General features: G+C 43.6%; 1 protein-coding gene across 1 annotated transcript in view; it reads right to left on the bottom strand.

Annotated features, from left to right (window-relative positions):
- The window catches only part of cdh17 (cadherin 17, LI cadherin (liver-intestine)), a 213,119-nt gene that overhangs the window by 124,816 nt on the left and 64,306 nt on the right, over nt 1-23,997 (bottom strand). Inside the window, exons 7-8 of the mRNA XM_070876328.1 lie at nt 22,985-23,143; nt 17,463-17,653 (exon numbers count right to left, since the gene is read on the bottom strand). Of these exons, the coding sequence (XP_070732429.1) occupies nt 17,463-17,653; nt 22,985-23,143 (350 nt within the window). The remainder of the gene's footprint in view (nt 1-17,462; nt 17,654-22,984; nt 23,144-23,997) is intronic.

The following is a 23,997-nucleotide window of genomic DNA, read 5'->3' on the forward strand; positions in this document are numbered from 1 at the left end:
GAGAATTTTGGTAGATTATAACGAATGCATCTGCTATAACTTCTGCCATCTCTTTTAATACCCTGGTATGCATTTCATCAGGACCAGGGGACTTGTCTACCTTGAGTCCCATTAGCCTGTCCAGCACTACCCCCCTAGTGATAGTGATTATCTCAAGGTCCTCCCTTCCCACATTCCCGTGACCAGCAATTTCTGGCATGGTTTTTGTGTCTTCCACTGTGAAGACCGAAGCAAAATAATTGTTTAAGCTCTCAGCCATTTCCACATTTCCCATTATTAAATCTCCCTTCTCATCTTATAAGGGACCAACATTTACTTTAGTCACTCTCTTCCGTTTTATATATCGGTAAAAGCTTTTACTATCTGTTTTTATGTTTTTTGCAAGTTTATTTTCGTAATCTATCTTTCTTTTCTTTATTGCTTTCTTAATCATTCTTTGCTGTCGTTTAAAATTTTCCCAATCTTCTAGTTTCCCACTAACCTTGGCCACCTTATACACATTGGTTTTTAATTTGATACTCTCCTTTATTTCCTTGGTTATCCACGGCTGGTTATCCCTTCTCTTACTGCCCTTCTTTTTCACTGGAATATATTTTTGTTGAGCACGATGAAAGAGCTCCTTAAAAGTCCTCCACTGTTCCTCAATTGTGCCACCGTTTAGTCTGTGTTTCCAGTCTACTTTAACCAACTCTGTCCTCATCCCACTGTAGTCCCCTTTGTTTAAGCATGGTACTCTCGTTTGAGACACTACTTTCTCACCCTCAATCTGTATTACAAATTCAACCATACTGTGATCACTCATTCCGAGAGGATCTTTTACTGGGAGATCGTTTATTATTCCTGTCTCATTACACAGGACCAGATCTAAGATAGCTTGCTCCCTTGTAGGTTCTGTAACATACTGTTCTAAGAAACAATCCTGTATGCATTCTATGAATTCCTCCTCCAGGCTACCCCGTGCAATTTGATTTGACCAATCGATATGTAGGTTAAAATCCCCCATGATTACTGCCATTCCTTTTTCAGATGCCTCCATTATTCCCTTGATTATTGCCCGCCCCACCATGAAGTTATTATTTGGGGGCCTATAAACTACGCCCACCAGTGACTTTTTCCCCTTACTATCTCTAATCTCCACCCACAATGATTCAACATTTCGTTCATTAAAGCCAATATCGTCTCTCACAAACTGCCCTGATATCATCTTTTATTAACAGAGCTAACCCACCTCCTTTCCCTTCTTGTCTATCTTTCCGAATTGTCAGACACCCCTGTATGTTTAGTTCCCAGTCTTGGCCCCCCTGCAACCACGTTTCTGTAATGGGCACCAAATCATACCCATTTGTAATGATTTGTGCCGTCAACTCATTTACTTTATTTCGAATGCTGCGTGCATTTAGGTAGAGTGTTTTAATACTAGTTTTTAAACCATGATTTTTAGTTTTGACCCTCCTGCAGCCCCTTTATATTCATACATATTGTCCCTTCCTATCACCTTGTGGTTTACCCTTACCCCAGTGCTACTCTGCTCTGTTGCCTCCTGCCTTTTGCATTCTTTCTTGGGGTCCTGTTCATCTGAGCTCTCACCCACTCTAACTAGCTCAGAGCCCTCTCCTGGGTTCCGAATACTCCTTGCATTGAGGCACCGAGCTTTCATGCTTGCCTTTTTATTACACTTTGACCCTTTAGAATTTTGCTGTACAGTGGCCCTTTTTGTTTTTTGCCTTGGGTTTCTCTGTCCTCCACTTTTACTCATCTCTTTTCTGTCTTTTGCTTTTGTCTCCATTTTGTTTCCCTCTGTCTCCCTGCATTGGTTCCCATTCCCCTGCCATATTAGTTTAACTCCTCCCCAACAGCACTAGCAAACACTCCCCCTAGGACATTGGTTCCGGTCCTGCCCAGGTGCAGACCGTCCAGTTTGTACTGGTCCCACCTTCCCCAGAACCGGTTCCAATGCCCCAGGAATTTGAATCCCTCCCTGCTGCACCACTGCTCAAGCCACGTATTCATCTGAGCTATCCTACGATTCCTACTCTGACTAGTTCGTGGCACTGGTAGCAATCCCGAGATTACTACTTTTGAAGTCCTACGTTTTAATTTAGCTCCTAGCTCTTTAATTCATCTTGTAGGACCTCATCCCTTTTTTTACCTGTAACGTTGGTACCAATGTGCACCACGACAACTGGCTGTTCATCCTCCATTTTCAGAATGTTCTGCACCCGCTCCGAGACATCCTTGACCCTTGCACCAGGGAGGCAACATACCATCCCGGAGTCTCGGTTGTGGCCGCAGAAACGCCTATCTATTCCCCTTACCATTGAATCCCCTATCACTATCACTCTCCCACTCTTTTTCCTGCCCTCCTGTGCAGCAGAGCCAGCCATGGTGCCTTGAACTTGGCTGGTGCTGCCCACCCCTGATGAGTCATCTCCCTCAACAGAACTCAAAGCGGTGTATCTGTTTTGCACCTCACTCGAGATGGTCGTGGCAAGCCTGCACCACCCCAATATAGATGCATTTGGTGGGAGATTGGGGAGGCCGTGTCCTCAGTGGGCAACATTGTATGGGATGGAGACCAGTGTCGGAAACAATGGAACAATATTGTTGCATCAGCAAGAGTAAGTAAACATGTATTGTTGCACTCCCTTACTATTCCAAAAGGTTCTGTGTCCGTTGTGTCTGTGTCTGTGTGTGTGTGTGTGTGTGTGCTTGTGTGTTGCATGAGCAATAATGGATAAAGGCTGTAACTTTTATTTCTGTAGAAGAAAAGAGCATCCAACACATCAAAGCAGAGTGGCACGGGAGGGGGCCTACCAGATGTCATCGAGGTGACTACGCTAGAGGAGCGTGCCTTGGCTATGACGGGTGACCACTCCCGTGCCACCACACAAAGTGGTGCAGATCCCGTGCTAGAGCATTGTAAGCTTATCCGAATCTCCGGTCTGTGTCACGCTCATGTCATGCAAGGTTATGTAATGTTATGTCAAATGCTTTTTACTGCACTGTGTGTCCCTATTAATGGTGTCCTCATGTAGCGATGGAAGTCCTTGCAGTAAGAATGTGAAATACATACATATCAGCATGACCAATCCCACCCCCCCTGCTATACACTTAAATGTTGTCCTCTACTTCCACATGTTGATTCGGATAGCACCGATCAATGCACCCCATCCACCTCTGACACAGAAAGGCAGTGTCAAACACCAACGCCTTCCACCTCGATGCCATCAGCAGTCCAACACACCAGCTCCTTCCTCCACCCGCCCCCCCCCCCACCCCCAACCAGATCACCCATATCCACTGAATCAACCTCCGCCACCCAGAGTCACGAACACCAGGAGGAAGAGGAGGGAGAAGTCCCAGTCTTTGTATCACTTGAGGTCGAGGAGTTGCAAGAGGAGGACTCCAATCTCCTGACATGTGTGCCACCTGTTCGGCCAATATTGGTTTCGGGGTCCGACTTTTTGGGCTTCGAATCGGACGATGCGGGAACAAGTGTTGGGAGGTGCAGAAGCCGTGCTGGAAAAGCCACAAAGCCGCAACCACCCATGATAATGCAACAAGCCGATGACGATGCAGGATGGCTTGCAGCAATCCAGGAAATGGTCCAGTTGTCGAGGACGAGTGTCGAGCTACGTCAAAATCTGCTGCAGTCCATGGCTGAGATAGCTGCCAGCATCACCACCTTTGCAGAGGAGCATTCTGCCAGTATGTCATACTCATTAGTGCGGTGGAGTGCAACACCGACTCTTTAGTGGCCATGCGCCACTCAATGCTTTCGTGCCACCGATGCCACAGCAGCGAGGCCAACAGATCCTGAGGAGCCAGAGTTGCCAGCGGATTCCATCTCACGCCCTGCATTCTCTCCAAGACGAACAAGGCAGCAGTGCTCCGGCTGCCCTCCTGCACTCCGTCATGGAGCAGAGGCGGTAAGGGGCAGGAGTGCATGTCGCTGTGGTGAAGGTGAAGCCATGAAGAGGATGATGGGTCTCACATCAGCGGCGGGGGGCAGAAGTGAGGTGGTGGTAGTGGATAGAGGGTTGGGTGTTGGTGCTGGTACTATTGTTTACTCTTCATTAAGTTGTTGCTGTTGTTTCACATGGTTCGTTTGGATTGTCACTTGACTGGTTTGGAAATAACATGCAATTTTTGGATTCACTTGTTTGCATGTTCTGTCACTTGCCATGCTGCACTATTCAATACAGACAAATTGTTCACCAACTCTTGGTCAGTGGTTAACTTTTATATCATCTGGGGTACGTGCTGAGAAACAGACAAATCTCCTTCAGGTGTGCTGGTCTCTGAACAATATCTTGGCGTCCACATATGATGCGACTCTTTAATGAGTCCTGTAATCAGGCTATCTCGCAACCACAAATAAGGGTGACCAATGCAGGAAGGCTGCCATTGAATGAGAGATAGTTGCACAACTTGGAGGGCATACATTAACGCTTGCACTTCAGTCCACATTTTCTTAGGTGCAACATCGCCGAGCTCCCTCCCCCTCCCCACCAATATGACATGTTTTTCAGTGACATTGCAGACCATTATATATATTTTCCTGTATTCTAGACTTGAGCTCACGTTGTTCTCAGGTTCACATCCTCCCACCCGACAGAGCATTACATGATTTCATTATTGCCTATATATTTTGACATAAGCTCATACCATCTGAACACTCACTTTGTCTCAATAAATCTTATTCTGCCTGCAATATTCTAAAAACCCTGATAGCACATCTGCATCGAGGCGTTACTGTACCTCGTAGCTCATTTTCGTTGCCTATACCACACCGGCCCTTCAATGGAGTACTTTTCATTTACATCTGTGAAGTCTTTCTGTGCAGTTTAATTTCCATCCGTGAACTCATTCTGAGGCTGTGATAAGGGTGCAGCATATATATATATGTTACCCGGGATGTGCAGCTCCAGGCCACTCTGTGCAATTGTACCTACCGCCCAATTTACAGCCAGTTCAGACTACCTTTTACCCAGCAGTCATTCTGTTGGGCGGGAGCAGCATTTCAGAGGATCCTAGACCACCAAAATCCCATCTTTGCAGCCTCTGGCATGGGCGGGCGGTAGGAAGTTGTGCCACCAGTACTTCCCCCAAGAAACACCCGCCGCACGGGACCTGGGTGGCAGATGGGCGGTACATGAGGAATCTTGGCAAAAATATTTTTGGGGGGGCGGTACCTCGGCGGCTGTGGCTGGTATTGGGCCGCTCATTGATCAAGTTCGGGCCCTATATCCCTTTGCATGTCTGCCAAATTTCTCATTATTCCAGAATCATTCTGGAATGTAAAGATAAACCCCGGTTTTTATTCTCCACTGCTAACCGTCTTCCTAAATCCCTCTCCCCTATCTCCTCCACCCTCACCTCCAACAACAAGTGTGAGGAGCTCATGGACTTCTTTGTCTCCAAGATTGAGACCATCCGATCAACTGCACCTGCCACTTCCCTTCCTTTCCCACGCCCATTGGGCCAAACTCCCTCTAAGGATCCCCCCTGCCCTAACCCTGACCTCACATCTTTCTCCAGTTTTTCTCCGATCTCCCCTCATGACCTCTCCGAGCTCATCTTGTCCATGAGACCCACTTGCTGCTCCCTCAACCCTATTCCCACCAAACTGCTGTCCACCCAACTTCCTTTTCTGGCTCCCATGCTAGCTGATATTGTTGATGGTTCTCCCTCCTCAGGTACTGTTCCCCTCTCCCTCAAATCTGCCATCATCACCTCTCTCCTCAAAAAACCAACCCTTGACCCCACCGTCCTTGCAAACAACCACCCCATCTCCAACCTCCATTTCCTCTCCAAAATCCTTGAATGTGTTGTCGTCTCCCAAATCCGTGCCCATCTTTCCTGCAATTCCTTGTTTGAATCCCTCCAATCAAGTTTCCACCCCTGCCACAGTACCAAAACGGCTGTCATCAAAATCACAAATTACATCATTTGTGACTGTGACAAATGCAAGCTATCCCTCCTCATCCTTCTTGACTTGTCTGTAGCCTTTGACACAGTTGACGACTCCATATATCTTCAACAACTCTCTACCATCATCCAGCTGGGTGGGACTGTATTCGCCTGGTTCCATTCTTATCTATCGAATCATAGCCAGAGAATCACCTGCAACGGCTTCTCTTCCCGGTCCCGCATCATTACCTCTGGTGTCCCCCAAGGAAATCATGCTTGACAAATCTTCTGGAATTTTTTGAGGATGTTTCCAGTAAAGTGGACAAGGGAGAACCAGCTGATGTGGTATATTTGGACTTTCAGAAGGCTTTCGACAAGGTCCCACACAAGAGATTAATGTGCAAAGTTAAAGCACATGGGATTGGGGGTAGTGTGCTGACGTGGATTGAGAACTGGTTGGCAGACAGGAAGCAAAGAGTAGGAGTAAATGGGTACTTTTCAGAATGGCAGGCAGTGACTAGTGGGCTACCGCAAGGTTCTGTGCTGGGGCCCCAGCTGTTTACATTGTACATTACTGATTTAGACGAGGGGATTAAAGGTAGTATCTCCAAATTTGCGGATGACACTAAGTTGGGTGGCAGTGTAAGCTGCGAGGAGAATGCTATGAGGCTGCAGAGTGACTTGGATAGGTTAGGTGAGTGGGCAAATGCATGGCAGATGAAGTATAATGTGGATAAATGTGAGGTTATCCACTTTGGTGGTAAAAACAGAGAGACAGACTATTATCTGAATGGTGACAGATTAGGAAAAGGGGAGGTGCAACGAGACCTGGGTGTCATGGTACATAAGTCATTGAAGGTTGGCATGCAGGTACAGCAGGCGGTTAAGAAAGCAAATGGCATGTTGGCCTTCATAGCGAGGGGATTTGAGTACAGGGGCAGGGAGGTGTTGCTACAGTTGTACAGGGCCTTGGTGAGGCCACACCTGGAGTATTGTGTACAGTTTTGGTCTCCTAACTTGAGGAAGGACATTCTTGCTATTGAGGGAGTGCAGCAAAGATTCACCAGACTGATTCCCGGGATGGTGGGACTGACCTATCAAGAAAGACTGGATCAACTGGGCTTGTATTCACTGGAGTTCAGAAGAATGAGAGGGGACTTCATAGAAACGTTTAAAATTCTGACGGGTTTCGACAGGTTAGATGCAGGAAGAATGTTCCCAATGTTGGGAAGTCCAGAACCAGGGGTCACAATCTAAGGATAAGGGGTAAGCCATTTAGGACCGAGATGAGGAGAAACTTCTTCACCCAGAGAGTGGTGAACCTGTGGAATTCTCTACCACAGAAAGTAGTTGAGGCCAATTCACTAAATATATTCAAAAGGGAGTTATATGTAGTCCTTACTACTAGGGGGATCAAGGGGTATGACGAGAAAGCAGGAATGGGGTACTGAAGTTGCATGTTCAGCCATGAACTCATTGAATGGCGGTGCAGGCTAGAAGGGCTGAATGGCCTACTCCTGCACCTATTTTCTATGTTTCTATGTTTCTATGTTTCTAGGATCTATTCTTGGTCCTCTTATATTTCTTATCTACATGTTGTCCCTTGGATATATACAGGTTAAGTAATTGAGCAAAAATTTGGCAGATGGAGTAAAATTTGGGAAAATGTTAGGTTATCCACTTTGGCAGAAAAAATAGAAAAGCAAATTATAATTTAAATGGAGAAAAGTTGTAAAGTGCTGCAGTACAGAGGGACCTAGGGGTCCTTGTGCATGAAACACAAAAAGTTAGTGTTATATATGTAACCTTGTATTTACTGTGTACAGCCACCAGAGGGCTCATCCCCTGGAGTCCCAAGGGATCCCATAATCCCTTGGCGCACAGGTATTTAAGGAGGCTTCACAGGTTGGAGAGGCACTCTGGAGACCTGCAATAAAAGACTAAGGTCACACTTCACTTTGAGCTCACAGTGTTCAGTCTGTCTCTTTCTCCATACACAACAGTTAGTATGCAGGTACAGCAAGTAATCAGGAAGGCAAATGGAATGTTGGCCTTCATTGCAAGGGGGGATAGAGCATAAAAGCAGAGAAATCCTGCTATAGGGTGGTACAGGGTATTGGTGAGGCCACACCTAGAGTACTGCGTGCAGTTTTGGTCTCCATATTTAAGGAAGGATATACTTGCATTGGAGGCTGTTCAGAGAAGGTTCACTAGGTTGATTCTGGAGATGAGGAGGTTGACTTAAGAAGATAGGGTGATTAGGTTGGGCCTATACACATTGGAGTTCAGAAGAATGAGAAGTGATCTTATCGAAACATATAAGATAATGAGGGGGCTCGACAAGATGGATGCAGAGAGGATATTTCCACTCATAGGGGAAACTAAAACTAGGGGACATAGTCTCAGAATAAGGGGCCGCCCATTTAAAACTGAGATGAGGAAGAATTTCTTCTTTCAGAGGGTTGTAAATCTATGGAATTCTCTGCCCCAGAGAGCTGTGGAGGCTGTGTCATTGAATGTATTTAAGGCAGAGAAACAGATTTTTGAACGATAAGGGAACAAAGGGTTATGGGGAGCAGGCAGGGAAGTGGAACTGAGTCCATGATCAGATCAGCCATGATCTTATTAAATGGCGGACCAGGCATGAGGGGCCAGATGACCTGCCCCTGCTCATATTTCTTAGGTTCTTATGACATTATCTGAAAACACAGCGTCAGTTTTTACATGTACGCTGATGACGCCCAGCTCTACCTCACTATCACTTCTCTCAACCCCTCCACAGTCTCTAAATTGTCAGACTGCTAATCCAGCATCCACTTCTGGATGAACAGAATTGTTTTCCAATTAAATATTGGGAAGACCAAAGCCAATGTTCTCGATCCCCGCCACAAACTCTGTTCCCTCGCCACTGACTCCATCCATCTCCCCAACATCTGTCCAAGGCTGAAGCACAATGCTCTCAACCTTGGTGTCATATTTGACCCTGAAATGAGCTTTCGACTACGTATCTGCAGCATAACTAAGACCGTCTATTTCCATTTCCGTAACATTACCTGCTTCCGCCCTTGCCTCAGCTCATCTGCTGCTGAAACCCTCAACCGTGCCTTTGTTACCTCTGGACTTGACTATTCCAATGAACTCCTGGCTGGCCTCCCCTATTCTACACTACGTAAACTTGAGGTGATCCTAAACTCGGCTGCCCCTGTCCTAACTTGCACCAAGTCCCGCTCACCCATCACCACTGTGCTCGCTGTTAAGCAATGCTTCAATTTCAAAATTCTCATCCTTGTTTTCAAATCCCTCCATGGCCTCCCCCCTCCCTACCTCTGTAATCCCCTTCAGCCCTAGAGGATGAGGGTGGGTGTGAGGGGTGGCTAGTGAGATGGGCATGTGATAAAGCAGATAGAGGGGTGGATGGAGGTGCAAGGCAAGTTGGTGTGAGTAAGGATGTGCAGGAGTAGCGTAGGGAAGGCAGAGTGATGGGGATGTGATGAGAGCACAGACACGATGGGTTGAATGGCTGACTTCTGAATCATAATTTTCGATGATTCTCTCTATGAGAGGCATAGCAGGATGAGGTTGAATGTGGTTTGTACTAACGTTTCGTGATCGACTAAGACTTCTGCGCTCTGCTAAATCTGCTTTCTGCTGCATCGGCTCTAAGCTCTGGAATTCCCAGCCTAAGCCTCTCCACCTCTCTACCTCTCTTTCCTCCCTTAAGATGCTCTTTAAAACCTACCTCTTTGACCAAGCTTTTGGTCACCTGCCCTAATTTCTCCTTATGTGGCTCGGGTTCAAATGTTTTGTCTCATAAAACTCCTATGAAGCACCTTTGGGACGTTTTACTACATTAAAGGCACTATATAAATACAAGTTGTTGATGTTGTGTATTGTTAGTTGGTATGATTCCATGAGGATGAGGGTGGGTGTGAGGGGTGGCTAGTGAGATGAGGATGTGATAAAGCAGATAGAGGGATGGATGGAGGTACAAGGTAAGTTGGTGTGAGTAAGGATGTGCAGGAGTAGAGTAGGGAAGGCAGAGTGATGGGGATGTGATGAGAGCACAGATATGACGGGCTGAATGGCTGACTTCTGAATCATAAATTTCTATGATTCTCTCTATGAGAGGCATAGCAGGATGAGGTTGAATATGGTTTGTACTAATGTTTCGTGAGATCATTGAAACATTTTCCTCACTGCACCAAGGTCCTCCTGACTATATCCCTGCGTGTGCTCCTCTGCAATGTGCAACCAGGCTGTGTTGATCTCCTGGGGAGGTCTCTTCTGGCCATTGGAAGGGAAGAGGACCTCCCTGTGTGCTGTGACTCCCGCGATAAGCATATGGAGGAAGTCATGGAAGAGCCTGGGTGCAGCCCTGTACCTCTGTGCAGTGATTATCAGTGTTTGCAGCACCTCAACGCTGTAGAACACTGACAGCACAAATGTCAAAAGAAAGTTAGCCGTGATCCCTTTAAGGAAACCAGCTGATGACATGTTATTAAATGATGCCACCAGACCCACTTCCCTTAATTGACTGGGAAACACATTGGGTGGGGCTTAACAAGCCCAATCAGGGGAAACTCATTTCAGAGGCCAGGATGGAGACAGGTTGAGACCCACCACCGATGTTGCCCACCACGGACCCACCGAGGTTCGTAAAATCACAGTCTCTGTGTCTATGCTATCACAATCTTTCACTGGAAATGAAACCAATATTTCCAGCCTTCCAACAGGAACTCACTTAAAAGGTAAAGTTAAAAAAATTAATGTATTTATTTCCTTGATGGTCAGAATATGGCACACTAAATATTAAGTCATTAGTGTCATGTATCTATCTCAATTTATTCAGTCATGGAAATTTCAATCCATTTATTTTACATAACATATCATCAAAAATATTGGGGCTAAAATTCCGGCCTCGTGGGTCCATACGAAGTGCGGACGGACCCGGCGAGGCCTCGCAAAAGCTGGTTTTTGGGGCGCAATGGTCATGTGCCGAAAACCGGCTTTTCTGATCTGTCAAGATTTCTCCTGGCAGATCCTCCGCATCCCCGGAAGATGGACATCTGCGCGGGAGAGATTGGGCAATTTGCCCAACTCATGCCCAGCGAATGTCCTTCAAACCTTTACGCCTGGTAAAAGTAGGCGCAGAGCTTACTTTTATCAGTGTAAGAGTTTTCAAATATATAAAAATTAAATTTAAACACACATTTTATAGTGAAAACCCTGTCCATTAAGGTAAGTTTATTTTTAAAACTATTAAAACACATTACAAAAAATTCCCTCCAATTTTTTTTTTCTAAAACATCTAATTACATTTAATTTCAATTAATTTTAAATATATAAGGTGTTTTATTTATTTATTATGCTGTGTTTGGGTGTTTTAGGAGTTTTTCTCATTGATTGTAATGGGAGCTTGGACAAACGGAGTTCCTATTATTATCAATGAGAACATTGCATTGTGATTGGTGGTTCAGGCCCACGTGACTCCAGCTTCTCTGTACGTACCTCAAAGACAGGTCCCTATACGATGCGTAGCAAATCTAGGCCGCCGACCGGGATCCTACGTTTCTTCAAGATCAACAAGTAGATTCATAGATTTTTTTCGGGTCGGAGGTGTTCGTATGAAGGAAGCCTCCGACCTCAATTTTAGGCCCATTATTAATATCATGTCAAAAGCAGAGCCTTAAAGCCTATTATCTTGTGGATTAACATAAATTTACAAGTAAAAGCATCTATTCCCTAACAGTTGGCACTATTTTTACCTGTTCACAAATATTTGAGAAAAAAATCAGTGTGAGCATAAAGGGTTTCCCCCATTTTATACTCACACCAAACATTCATGAATAGATGAAAATACCCGCTTATGCCTCAGTCTAAAAATTAAATGTGACATGACATAATAGAATATAGTACAATTAACAATCTAAACATATGGAATAAATGACAGAGAACAACCTAGAGAACAAGAAAAGCAGAGAGAGTAAAAGTACAGAATAATCCCAATAAGAACATATCTCCAAAGGAAAGGGGGAGCAGGGATAGAATCAATTTAAATGGGGGACTGTAGAACTTAAAATAATAGGAACACTAAACTAATATTGATCCAGCCTACCATTACAAAATAGAACATTTTTGATGCCACCTGGCTGTAATAGGTCAGTACAGTTCTTTTCAAATAGAGGAGGCCAGGGCGAGCCGAAGCCTAATTCTCCTATGAGCCATGTTATTATAATGATGCAATGATATACTTTAAAATAGTTTTAATAGTTAAAAATGAGAATCACAAATTAAATCTGAAACCAAAACAAAAAAAGACTTTTTTCCAACGGAGCATTTTTATTTTAAAAGCTTTATGAAAGGTTATGGGGAGCGGGTAGGGAAGTGGAGCTGAGCCCAAGATCAGATCAGCCATGATCTTATTAAATGGCGGAGCAGGCTCGAGGAGCCAAATGGCCTCCTCCTGCTCCTATTTCTTACGTTCTTTATCTTTGAAAGAATGTTGTACGCTGATGCTTTTTAGATAAATTTTGATAAAGGTTAATGAGCCAAAAAAAAGGAGCCGTTGGCCATTTCAGCTTAAAGTTTCCTTTTAATACATGTCTGGGTTTGTAGCAATAGAATCTCAAAATGTTATCTTTCAACTTTCATATCTCCTACTCTTGCTTTAAATTTAGTATTTACATTATTTAAAATGTGTGACTCATTCAAATGGCTATATGTTAAATGTTCTATTTATGCATTGCATTCTGTGACAAAGAGCTGAAACTCCCTTTTCATAACCAGCCTCGTAAAAGCAACCCCACTTACGATATAAAGGAAAAATTCAGTAACTTTATTGTAAAGTGGGTTCCTGGAGTAGTGGGAAGGAGGGCGGAAAATAGTATTTTGTGTGTGTGGAAGTCGTGAGAGAGGGTTTTGGAGTGTGGCAAAGGCATCACATGGGATATTACGTGAGAAGATTAAGGGATATAGAATTAGGGGGAGGATCACAAACTTGATTAAAAATTGGTTAGAAGGGAGAAAACAGAAAATAGGAAGCGAGTAGTGGTGTAAGCTGCAAAGGGCTACTTATAAGATGGAAGAAATATCTAAAAAGTGGCAGATGGATTTCAATGCCAGTATGTGTGAGATGATGAATTTTGGTTTCATCATAGGCAGTCCCTCGGAATTGAGGAAGACTTGCTTCCACTCCCAAAATGAGTTCTTTGATGGCTGAACAGTTCGATATGAGAGCCATCGACCCTGTTACAGGTGGGACAGACAATCGTCTAGGGAAGGGGTCGGCGGGCTGGTTTGCCACGCGCTCCTTCTGCTGCCTGCGCTTGGTCTCTTCATGCTATTTGCGTTGGGACTCGAAGAGCTCGACGCCCTCCCGGATGTACTTTCTCCACCTCGGGCGGTCTTCGGCCAGGGTCTCCCAAGTGTCAGTGGTGATGTCGCACTTTACCAGGGAGGCTTTGAGGGTGTCCTTATAATGTTTCCGCTGTCCTCCTTTGGCTCGTTTGCCATGAAGGAGCTCCGCATAAAGCATTTGCTTAGGGAGTCTCGTATCTGGCATGTGAACTATGTGGCCTGCCCAGCGAAGCTGATCGAGTGTGGTCAGTGCTTCAATACTGGGGATGTTAGCCTGGTCGAGGACACTGGTTTAAAAAAATAACAGTTGTAATTATATTCTGAATGGAAGTAGGTTTGGTGCTGTGGAAGAGCAGAGGGGTTTGGGGTCAGGTTCCCAGGATACTAAAGTCAGCACTTACAATTGATAAGGTCATAAAAAGGTTATTGGAATTCTAGGGGCTTAATTTTAATCTAACCCGCCCAGCTGGAAACTGACAGGATCAGATCAGCCAGCCATTTAACACCCCGTCCAATTTTACTTTCCACTGAAGTTAAAATTATCCCCTAGGTTTTATTACCAGAGGTATCGAATATAAAAGCCAAGAAATAATGATTAACTTATATAAAACCTTAATAAGACCTCAGTGCCTTATTCATCTGTTTACAGTATTGTGCTCCACACTATAGAAAGAATATTGAGGCTTTAGAGAGGGTACAATGCAGATTCACTAGGATGTTGCCTAATATATGGAAATACAAATATAAACAGAGTCTTGAAAAATTGGGGCTGTTTGCATTAGAGCAACGCAGTTTGATATGATAGAAATGTTTAATTATGAAAAGATGGGACAGGCTAGATATAAGACTGCTTCCAGTAGTTGAGAGCTCTAGATTGAGGACTCATAGACACAGCCCTGCATATAAGAGCTTTAGGACAAAGAGCAAGAGAAATTTGTTTACACAGAGAGTCATGAGGCTGTGGTTAGTGGTCAAGGCAGAAATTATACCAACATTCAAGATTAGATTGGAGAGGTAGATGAAAGAAAAGGGAATAATGTTCTTTCTAATTTTATTTTTGAGGGCACGGCTCCTTTAACGGGCTGCGCGGCCCATTCCAATTTCCGCACATGCAAGATTTTTCCATTTTAAAGCCGTTGAGCCGGATGCACGGGAGCTCCAGATCATTAAACAGCCATGCAGCTTAACAGAATCATCGATAAAGGGATATGGGATCAGGATGGGTAAATGTGTTTAAAACTATTTGCTTTTGTTGAGAGTAAAGACTAACATGGACTTGTTGGGCCAAATAGCCTGTTTCTGTATTGTAACATTTATGTATTTTGATGGGTTTCTTCACCGAGAAAATCCTGCACAGTTGATCTGTTTTGCAGACAACCACAGCAACTAAAAACAATGCCACTGAAATTCTGCAGGTGTTTTCTGACCTCCCATTGTAACTCTACCGAAAACCCCAGGGAAAGAGTATATGTGGCTGGAATTATGGTGGCAGACCAGGAGAACCCCTGTGGAATTTCATCGCATATTGATCAAAAGTGACCACCCACACTTTGCTGGAGTGAGGCATCTTGCGGCATGCCCTGTTAATTAGATTTGTTAGTGCGCGTTTAAAAAATGTTGCCCACACAGTTGCTGGAAGTGTGAGCTGATAACAGTGCAGAGAGGTCATAGGTCATCGGGGACCTTTGTGAACAACGGGACAAACTCCTTAACCAATGAGATTAAAGGCTTGAGGAATAAACAGTGGAAGGACTGAGAAGGATGGTGAGCTAGAGTGGGTGAATTCAATGTCAAATCAGGTACAAAAAGAGAAATAAAGAGAGGGAAAGAAAGATTGGATTAGTAGAGAGAGAAAATTTAAGAAAAGGAAAAGTAAAGAAAAAATAGAAAAATTGAAAAATTGACTTTTGTAAATCTCCAACAACAATTCACAACCTGAAGGAATGAGACATGTATAATTGTTCACTTTCTGAGCAAAAGTGGTTGATTGGCAGTCATTAACAATTATCATGTTGTTAAAAGAGTACTTATGCTGTTAATTACTAGTAAACTTTCTGTGGCATGTTTAATGGATAATTAATGTGTAAATGCAGCAATTTAATGAAAATCACAGGGAGGTTAAGTGCATGATGCAGTTTTCACGAAGCAACTTGTGATGATTCGCAATTCAAGGGGTTCCTCTTCCTCACCTCAAGTTGCTGACTGATTTGCATATTAATAATGGCATGCGTCGTTCAGATGCCATTATTTTTTCAATAAAATCTGGATAAATTTTATTTCAGGAATTGATTTCAAGACCAATTTTAATATTGGCTCCACCCCAAATTCTTCAGTTCATGGAGCATAACGGGCCGGAAAATGGGGTGGAGACACATGGCAGACCAGTTGAACAAATACTTTGGTTCTGTCTTCACGAAAGAAGACACAAATAACCTTCCGGAAATACTAGGGTACCGAAGGTCTAGTGAGAAGGAGGAACTGAAGGATATCCTTATTAGGCGGGAAATTGTGTTCAGGAAATTGATGGGATTGAAGGCCGATAAATCCCCGGGGCCTGATAGTCTGCAGCCCAGAGTACTTAAGGAAGGGGCCCTAGAAATAGTGGATGCATTGCTGATCATTTTCCAACAGTCTATCGACTCTGGATCAGTTCCTATGGACTGGAGGGTAGCTAATGTAACACCACTTTTTAAAAAGGGAGCGAGAGAGAAAGCGAGTAATTATAGACCGATTAGCCTGACATCAGTAGTAGGGAAAATGTTGGAATCAATTATTAAGGATGAAATAGCAGCGCATTTGGAAAGCAGTGACAGGATCGGTCCAAGTCAGCATGGATTTATGAAGGGAAAGTCATGCTTGACAAATTTTCTGGAATTGGACAAGGGAGAACCAGTGGATGTGGTGTATTTGGACTTTCAAAAGGCTTTTGATAAGATCCTACAAGAGATTGGTGTACAAAATCAAAGCACATGGTATTGGGGGTAATATACTGACGTGGATAGAGAACTATTTGGCAGACAGGAAGCAGAGAGTCGGGATAAATGGATCCTTTTCAGAATGGCAGGCAGTGACTAGTGGAGTGCCGCAGGGCTCAGTGCTGGGACCCCAGCTCTTTACAATATACATTAACGATTTGGATGAAGGAATTGAATGTAATATCTCCAAGTTTGCAGATGACACTAAACTGGGTGGCGGTGTGAGCTGTGAGGGGGACACTAAGAGTGACTTGGACAGGTTAGGGGAGTGGGCAAATGCATGGCAGATGCAGTATAATGTGGATAAATGTGAGGTTATCCACTTTGGGGGCAAAGATGCGAGGACAGAATATTATTTGAATGGCGGCAGATTAGGAAAAGGGGCGGTGCAACGAGACCTGGGTGTCATGGTTCATCAGTCTTTGAAAGTTGACATACAGGTACAGCAGGCGGTGAAGAAGGCAAATGGTATGTTGGCCTTCATAGCTAGCGGATTTGAGTATAGGAGCAGGGAGGTCTTACTGCAGTTGTACAGGGCCTTGGTGATGCCTCACCTAGAATATTATGTTCAGTTTTGGTCTCCTAATCTGAGGAAGGACATTCTTGCTATTGAGGGAGTGCAGTGAAGGATCACCAGACTGATTCCTGCGATGGCAGGACTGACATATGAGGAGAGACTGGATCAACTGGGCCTTTATACATTGGAGTTTAGAAGGATGAGAGGGGATCTCATAGAAACATATAAGATTCTGACGGGACGGGACAGGTTAGATGCGGGTAGATTGTTCCCGATATTGGGGAAATCTAGAACCAGGGGACACAGTCTTAGAATAAGGGGTAGGTCATTTAGGACTGAGATGAGGAGAAACTTCTTCACTCAGAGAGTTGTTAACCTGTGGAATTCCCTGCCGCAGAGAGTTGTTGATGCCAGTTCGTTGGATATATTCAAAAGGGAGTTAAATATGGACCTTATGGCTAAAGGGATCAAGGGGTATGGAGAGAAAGCGGGAAAGGGGTACTGAGAGACTGATCAGCCATGATCTTATTGAATGGTGGTGTGGGCTCGAAGGGCCGAATGGCCTACTCCTGCACCTATTTTCTGTGTTTCTATGTTTCTATGACGCTGGGTTTCTGCCCATTTGCACATGATGATCATTTCAGCTGGACTTAGGGATGGATAAAACAAACTATGTAGTTCTCAGGACTTGAAGGTCCTACCTGTGCGATTATCATGGGATGAGGTTCAGTAGAATTCTCAGCAATTTCTATTTTCCCAGGTGACTTCCACAGATTCTCTTTTACAGTAATGAGTGCGACAGCGTTCACGCTCAGAGGCATGTCACCCATATCCTTTGCCATAATTATCAGCCGATAGGATTCTAACTTTGTCGGATCAAGTGAATTATATCCTATAAAAAATACAATTTTAATAAAACGTTATTCTTCATGCCACCTTCATGAAGAGCTGGTTGGCAATAAACCATTCTTCCAATAGAGTAAGAAGATGTGCATTCATCTTTTCATCACAGTGATATCATGTGCCTTTGGCACAATTATGTGTCTCTACTATTGTGATTTTGGAAACATATTTGGTGGAAACTTTTTCATGAAGACAATCCTCTTTTAAAATCTGATGACAAAAATTTAGGATATATATACTGTAACATTCTGTACCCAGTTGATATCCATTTAATGATGGACTTAAATGTGCAGTTCGCAAATATACAATTGATTACATATGAACCAATCTAAAGTAGTTTGATTCAATTGCTAGTTACCAATAAGGAACAAATTGTTCACGTAATTTCTTCCACTGTTAATGTCTGTTATTTTCCTTCTTCACTTAGGTTAATGTATAATGTAACAAAAAAGATCCACATTCTGAAAATATATCACACATTTTAACCATAAAGTCAATTATTTAATGTTAGAAATGTATGTAACAAGTTTTCCCCATATTGGCCTACTCCTCTGCCTGAAGCCTGAGGCTTGAGTTCGCAACTTCACATTGTTGTGGTGCTGATGATTTCCAATTGCTGTGTCAGTGCATGTATGAGAGAGAGAGAGAGAGAGAGAACAACTCGGTGGAAAAGCTAGAAGCAGAGGGAAAAACATCCTGCTGCTCCGGATCTACAATGCCCAGAATGTGCCAAAAAATGTAACATCGCATGACAAGCAGATAGAAAGGGATTGGGAACTGAGATGGGATAGAAGGGAGCTGGAGCCAGGGTGGATGGAGACAGGGAGTGGGAGACAGGAATGGGTATGGGGATAGGAAAGAAGAAAAAGAAAGGGAGTGAAAAAGATGGAGAAGGAGCAGGGGAGCAGACAATAGAAAGAAGGGAGAGCAGACTGGAGAGATACCAGAAAGGGATAACAGTGAGGGGAAGAGGAATGGGGAAGGGGCGAGGTGGAGTAGGGAGAGGGAAGGGGAGAAGTGGTGAAGGCAGAGAGAAGAGATGTATAAAGTAAGGAATGGGAAGAGGAGAGAGGAAGAAAGGGAAAGGGGGAGATGGGAGAGAAGAGGGAGTGGGAGATTTAAGAAGAGGGGAAGGGAAATTGACGAGGAGAGGAGGAAAGGGAGAGGAGCAGTGAGGAAGGGGAAAGAGGAGATGCTGAGGGTAAAGAGGAGGAGAATAGAGAGCAGTTGAGGAGGGGTGAGAAGGGAAGGAAGTGAAGAGAGTGGGAGGAAACAAAATAGAATATAATTTAAGTATAGTAAGTTAAAAAATTCTGGGCTACAAATAGAAAGAAAGTTTAGCATGGAAGGAAGGAGGAGCGAGCAGATAAATAAAGTACATGCATCTTAAGCAAATATTATAAATCTATGAGGTTGTTAATGCATGTAGACAATGGGACAGAAGAGGTTTTGGGTAGGACAGAAAAGTGCATGAGAACAGAAGAAATAGGAGCAGGAGTAGGCCATTTGGACCCTCGAACCTGCTTGCCATTTAATAAGATCATAGCTGATCTGATCTTCGGCTCAGCTCCACTTCCCTGCCCACTCCCCAAAACCCTTCACTTCCTCATCATTCAAAAATCTGTCCATCTCCACCTTAAATATATTCAATGACCCAGCCTCCACAGCTCTCTGGGGCAGAGAATTCCACAGATTTACGACCCTCTGAGAGAAAAAATTCCACCTCATCTCAGTTCTAAATGGGCGACCCCTTATTCTTAAACTATGCTCCCTAGTTCTTGCTTCCCTCACAAGTGAAAACATCCTCTCTGCATCTACCTTGTCGAGCCCCCTCAGTATCTTATATGTTTCAATAAGTTCACCTCATTCTTCTAAACTCCAATGCATATAGGCCCAACCTGCTCAACCTTTCTTCATAAGTCAACCACTTCATCTCAGGAATCAACCTCGTGAACCTTCTCAGAACTGCCTCAAATGCAAGTATATCGCTCCTTAAATAAGGAGACCAAAACTGTACGCAGTGCTCTAGGTGTGGTCTCATCAATACCCTGTACAGTTGTAGCAGCACTTCCATGCTTTTATATTCCATCCCCCTTGCAATAAAGGCCAACATTCCATTTGCCTTTCAGATTATTTGCTGTATCTGCATACTAACTTTTTGTGTTTCATGCACAAGGAGCCCCAGGTCCTTCTGTACTGCAGCAATTTGCATTTTTTCTCCATTTGAATTATAATTTACTTTTCTATTTTTTCTGACAAAGTGGATAACCTCTCATTTTCCCACATTTTACGCCATCTGACAATTGTTTGCTCACTCACCTAGCCTGTCTATATCCCTTTGCAGATTTTTGGTGTCCTCCTCACAATTTGCTTTCCCACCCATCTTTGTATCATCAGCAAACGTGGCTACATTAAATTCGGTCCTTTCATCCAAGTCATTAATATAGATTGTAAATAGTTGAGGACCCAGCACTGATCCCTGTGGCACCCTACTAACAGTTTGCCAACCGGAAAATGACCTATTTATCCCGACTCTCTGTTTTCTGCTAGTTAGCCAATCCATTATTTTACCGAATACTACTTCATTAATGTGATTGTATTAAGTTCTTCCCTCCTTATAGCCCCTTGATTCTCCACTATTGGGATGTTTTTAATGTCTTCTACCGTGAAGACCGATACAAAATATTTGTTCAAAGTCTCTGCCATTTCCCTGTTCCCCATTATTAAATCCCCAGTCTCATCCTCTAAGGGACCAACATTTACTTTAGCTACCCTCATCCTTTTTTTTTCCTGTTGAAGCTCTTATTGTCTGTTTTTATATATCTTGCTAGTTTACTGTCATAATCCATCTTCTCTCTCTTTGTTGTTTTTTTAGTTGTCCTTTGCTGTTTTTTTTTAAATTCCCAAAACTCTGGCCTCCCACTAATTTTGGCAACATTGTATGCTATTGTTTTCAATTTGATACCATCCTTTACTTCCTTAGTTAGCCACGGATGGTTCGCCCTTCTCTTAAAGTCTTTCCTTTTCACTGGAATATATTTTTGTTGAGAGTTATGAAATATCTCCTTAAATGTCTGCCACTGCTCATCAACCGTCTTACACTTTAATCTATTTTCCCAGTCCACTTTATTTAAGATCAGGGCATTGGTTTGAGATTCAATCATGCTATGATCACTCTTTCTGAGATGATCCTTTACTACGAGATCATTTATTAATCCTATCTCATTACACAGTACCAGATCTAAGCTAGCCTGCTCCCTGGTTGGTTCCACAATGTAATGTTCAAGGAAACCTTCCCAGATACACTCCATGAACTCTTTCTCAATGCTACCTTGGCCAATTTAATTTGTCCAATCAAGATGAAGATTAAAATCGGCCATGATTATTGCCGTACTTTTCTTGCAAACCTCCATCATTTCTTAATTTATACGCTGTCCAACAGTGTAGCTACTGTTAGGGGGTCTATAGACTATGCCTACCAGTGGCTTCTTCCCCTTATTTTTTCTTATCTACATGATTCTACATCTTGATCTTCTGAGCCAATATAATTTCGCACTCCTGCACTGCTCACATCCTTTATTAACACAGCTACCCCATCTCCTTTTCCTTTCAGTCTATCCTTCCAAATTGTCAAATACCCCTGAATATTCAGTTCCCAGCCTTGGTCACCTTGTAACCACGTCTCTGTAATGGCGATCAGGTCATACCTATTTTTTATCTATTTGTACCATCTATCTTGTTATGAATGCTGTGTGCATTCAGACAAAGAGCTTTTAATTTTATCTCTTTACCATTTTTCCCTGCTTTGACCCCACTTTCTGATACACTCTTATTTTTATATATTCTGTCCCTTCCTGTCACACTCTGGTTATCATTTCCCCCATTGCTACCCTGCTCTATTGTCTTCTCCTTTCTCTTTGACTTTTTACATTTCCGTTCACCTGAACCCTCCCCCCTCCCCCGCCACTATACAGATCCAAATCACAATAGTCGGAAGGTCTACAATTTGTTTAATCTGAGTCAGTGATATATTTCTTCAGTAAATTTGGCAGGGCCACAGTAAATATTATGGCCTAGAAATTCATCGAGCGCAATATGGGTGGTATTGTTTCGGCCGCCCATTATACACCCGCCCGATATTCAATTCTATTGACTTCACTATCAGGTGGGGTGTATAACAGGAGTTCGATAGGATACCACCCATTTTCTGCTGCTGCCGAAGACAAATTTCTACCCTTAAAATCCCACAACCTATGAGCAACTTGAAAGATCGACTAATCTTCATTCCAGTTACAGTGCTTCACGCATTCCATCATCATTGGCACTCCTTTGGAATCAAGGAAGACTTGCTTCCACTCCTGAAATGAGTTCTTTGGTGGCTGAACAGTGCAATATGAGAGCCAGACTCTGTCATAGGTGAGACAGATAGTCGTTGAGGGAAGGGGTGGGTGGGACTGGTTTGCCGCACGCTCTTTCCGCTGCCTGAGCTTGATTTCTTAGCATTTTATTCATTAGTTTTACTTTATACGATATCATGCCTGTGTGTTTTAACATGAATTTATCTAACTGAAGTGAAGCTTTAATAACATTTATATTTTAACTGTGATCATCATCATAGGCAGTCCCTCGAATCAAGGATGACTTGCTTCCACATCAAAAAGTTTACATTCACAGGTGTTTCCATGAAGGATCTAATATTCCAGATCCTGAACTAAATCTTGAATGATGGAAGATACCTGTGCATGGATTTTTTAACGTGTGGTGACCGTTGGGCACCAGCCACCACACGGGCTTGACAGAGCTAGGTCTTGGTCCAGTGGCAAGGATTATCCAAGACAACTGGAGACCAGCTCTGCTGCACGGGACTGGTGCGCACACATATCGCAGTGTGGGCTGGCCCATGCTGCCCCTGGGCCCTCGCTTCTTCTGGTCCTCGAACTCACGCCTCTCCTGGGCCCCGATCACGTCCCTCGACAATCTCTCACCGCTCCTTTGCCCCGACCTCGCCGCTCCTGCTGTAGCTGCCCACGCTCCAATCACCGAATTGGATCTTGGTGACGTCACTCTTCACTGCCGTTGCTCTCCTGCTCCAGCACGTGCTGCTCCCTGGAGTGGTATGCCTCCAGGCTGCTCCTTCCGCTCCCCGGCCTGCTCCAATGGTGCTCGCAGTCACAGTGACAAATACATTCCGATATCACAGTATCGTCACCTGTATTTAAGTGTAAATATGGCATTCTCAAAAATGATGATGCAGAAAAGTGTCTTGTGATTTAAATTGCCATGTTGGTAGGAGAGATGCTTCATCTTATGGTCAACATACCTTCTTCAGTTGTGGAGATTTCCCCAGTTTCATTATCAATCTGGAAAAACATTACATTATCAATGTTTGGTATCTGGTTTGCGATGCTGTACACGATTTTAGCATTAGGAGTTTCGGGATCGTCCAAATCGGTGGCTTTTACCTTCATGAAAGGCTTGCCTGTGAATAGAAAGAGACAATTAATTTACTTTATAAACATATAAATGTTATTCCCCCTACCCCCATCTTTGAAAGCGCTGCTTTCTACAGAGGTACAGTACCACAGATGCCAGCAATCACTCCAAAATCTCGCCCAAGTGGCCATTCGTCATGTGGGACTCGGGATAGAATATAGTAGGCAGCAGGCCTGCAATTTCCCGACGTGCATATTTAATGGGTGTGGCTCCTCACTGGCAGTACACATTTGTAAAGTCAGCCCCTCAGTCTAATCCCACTATTGTGCTCACTCCCCTCTTTTTCAAGCATCTATCTAATTGCCCTTTTCAAAACAATTATGGACTCTGTTTTAACATGTTTATGGCAGATCATTCTGCTGTCCAAACAAGCCTGTGCAAAGAATTTTTTTCAAACCTCCCCTTTAATTCGTTTTATGATTTACTTAAATTTGTGCAATCTCATTACAGTTTTACTGACCGGTGGAAACAGTCTATTGTAAGCTCAAACCATGGTATGAAGCTCAACTCCCCATCTTGCTGACTCGGATACAAAAGTGATGCCAGCTAAGGTAAGCTGAGTTTTGCTTCCTTCTTTGGTTTTGTTCCTGATACATCACAGAAGCAGTTACCAGCTGCATCTACTATTAGAGATATCGGGGTAAATTGTGGCTTTGTGCGATAGTGTAAAACAGGTTGCCAATTCGCAATCAACAGTTTTGCACTATCGCACAGTTAAAACCTACGCCACCTAGACAAAAAAAACCTGAAGCAATACAGACATTTTAGTTCTGTAAAATTAGAATGACTTGCACCAATAAAGTATATAGTATTTTGTCTTTTCAAAATACGAGTGGTTTT

The sequence above is a fragment of the Pristiophorus japonicus genome, chromosome 1 (genome assembly GCF_044704955.1).
Source record: "Pristiophorus japonicus isolate sPriJap1 chromosome 1, sPriJap1.hap1, whole genome shotgun sequence".
Taxonomy (NCBI): Eukaryota; Metazoa; Chordata; class Chondrichthyes; family Pristiophoridae; genus Pristiophorus; species Pristiophorus japonicus.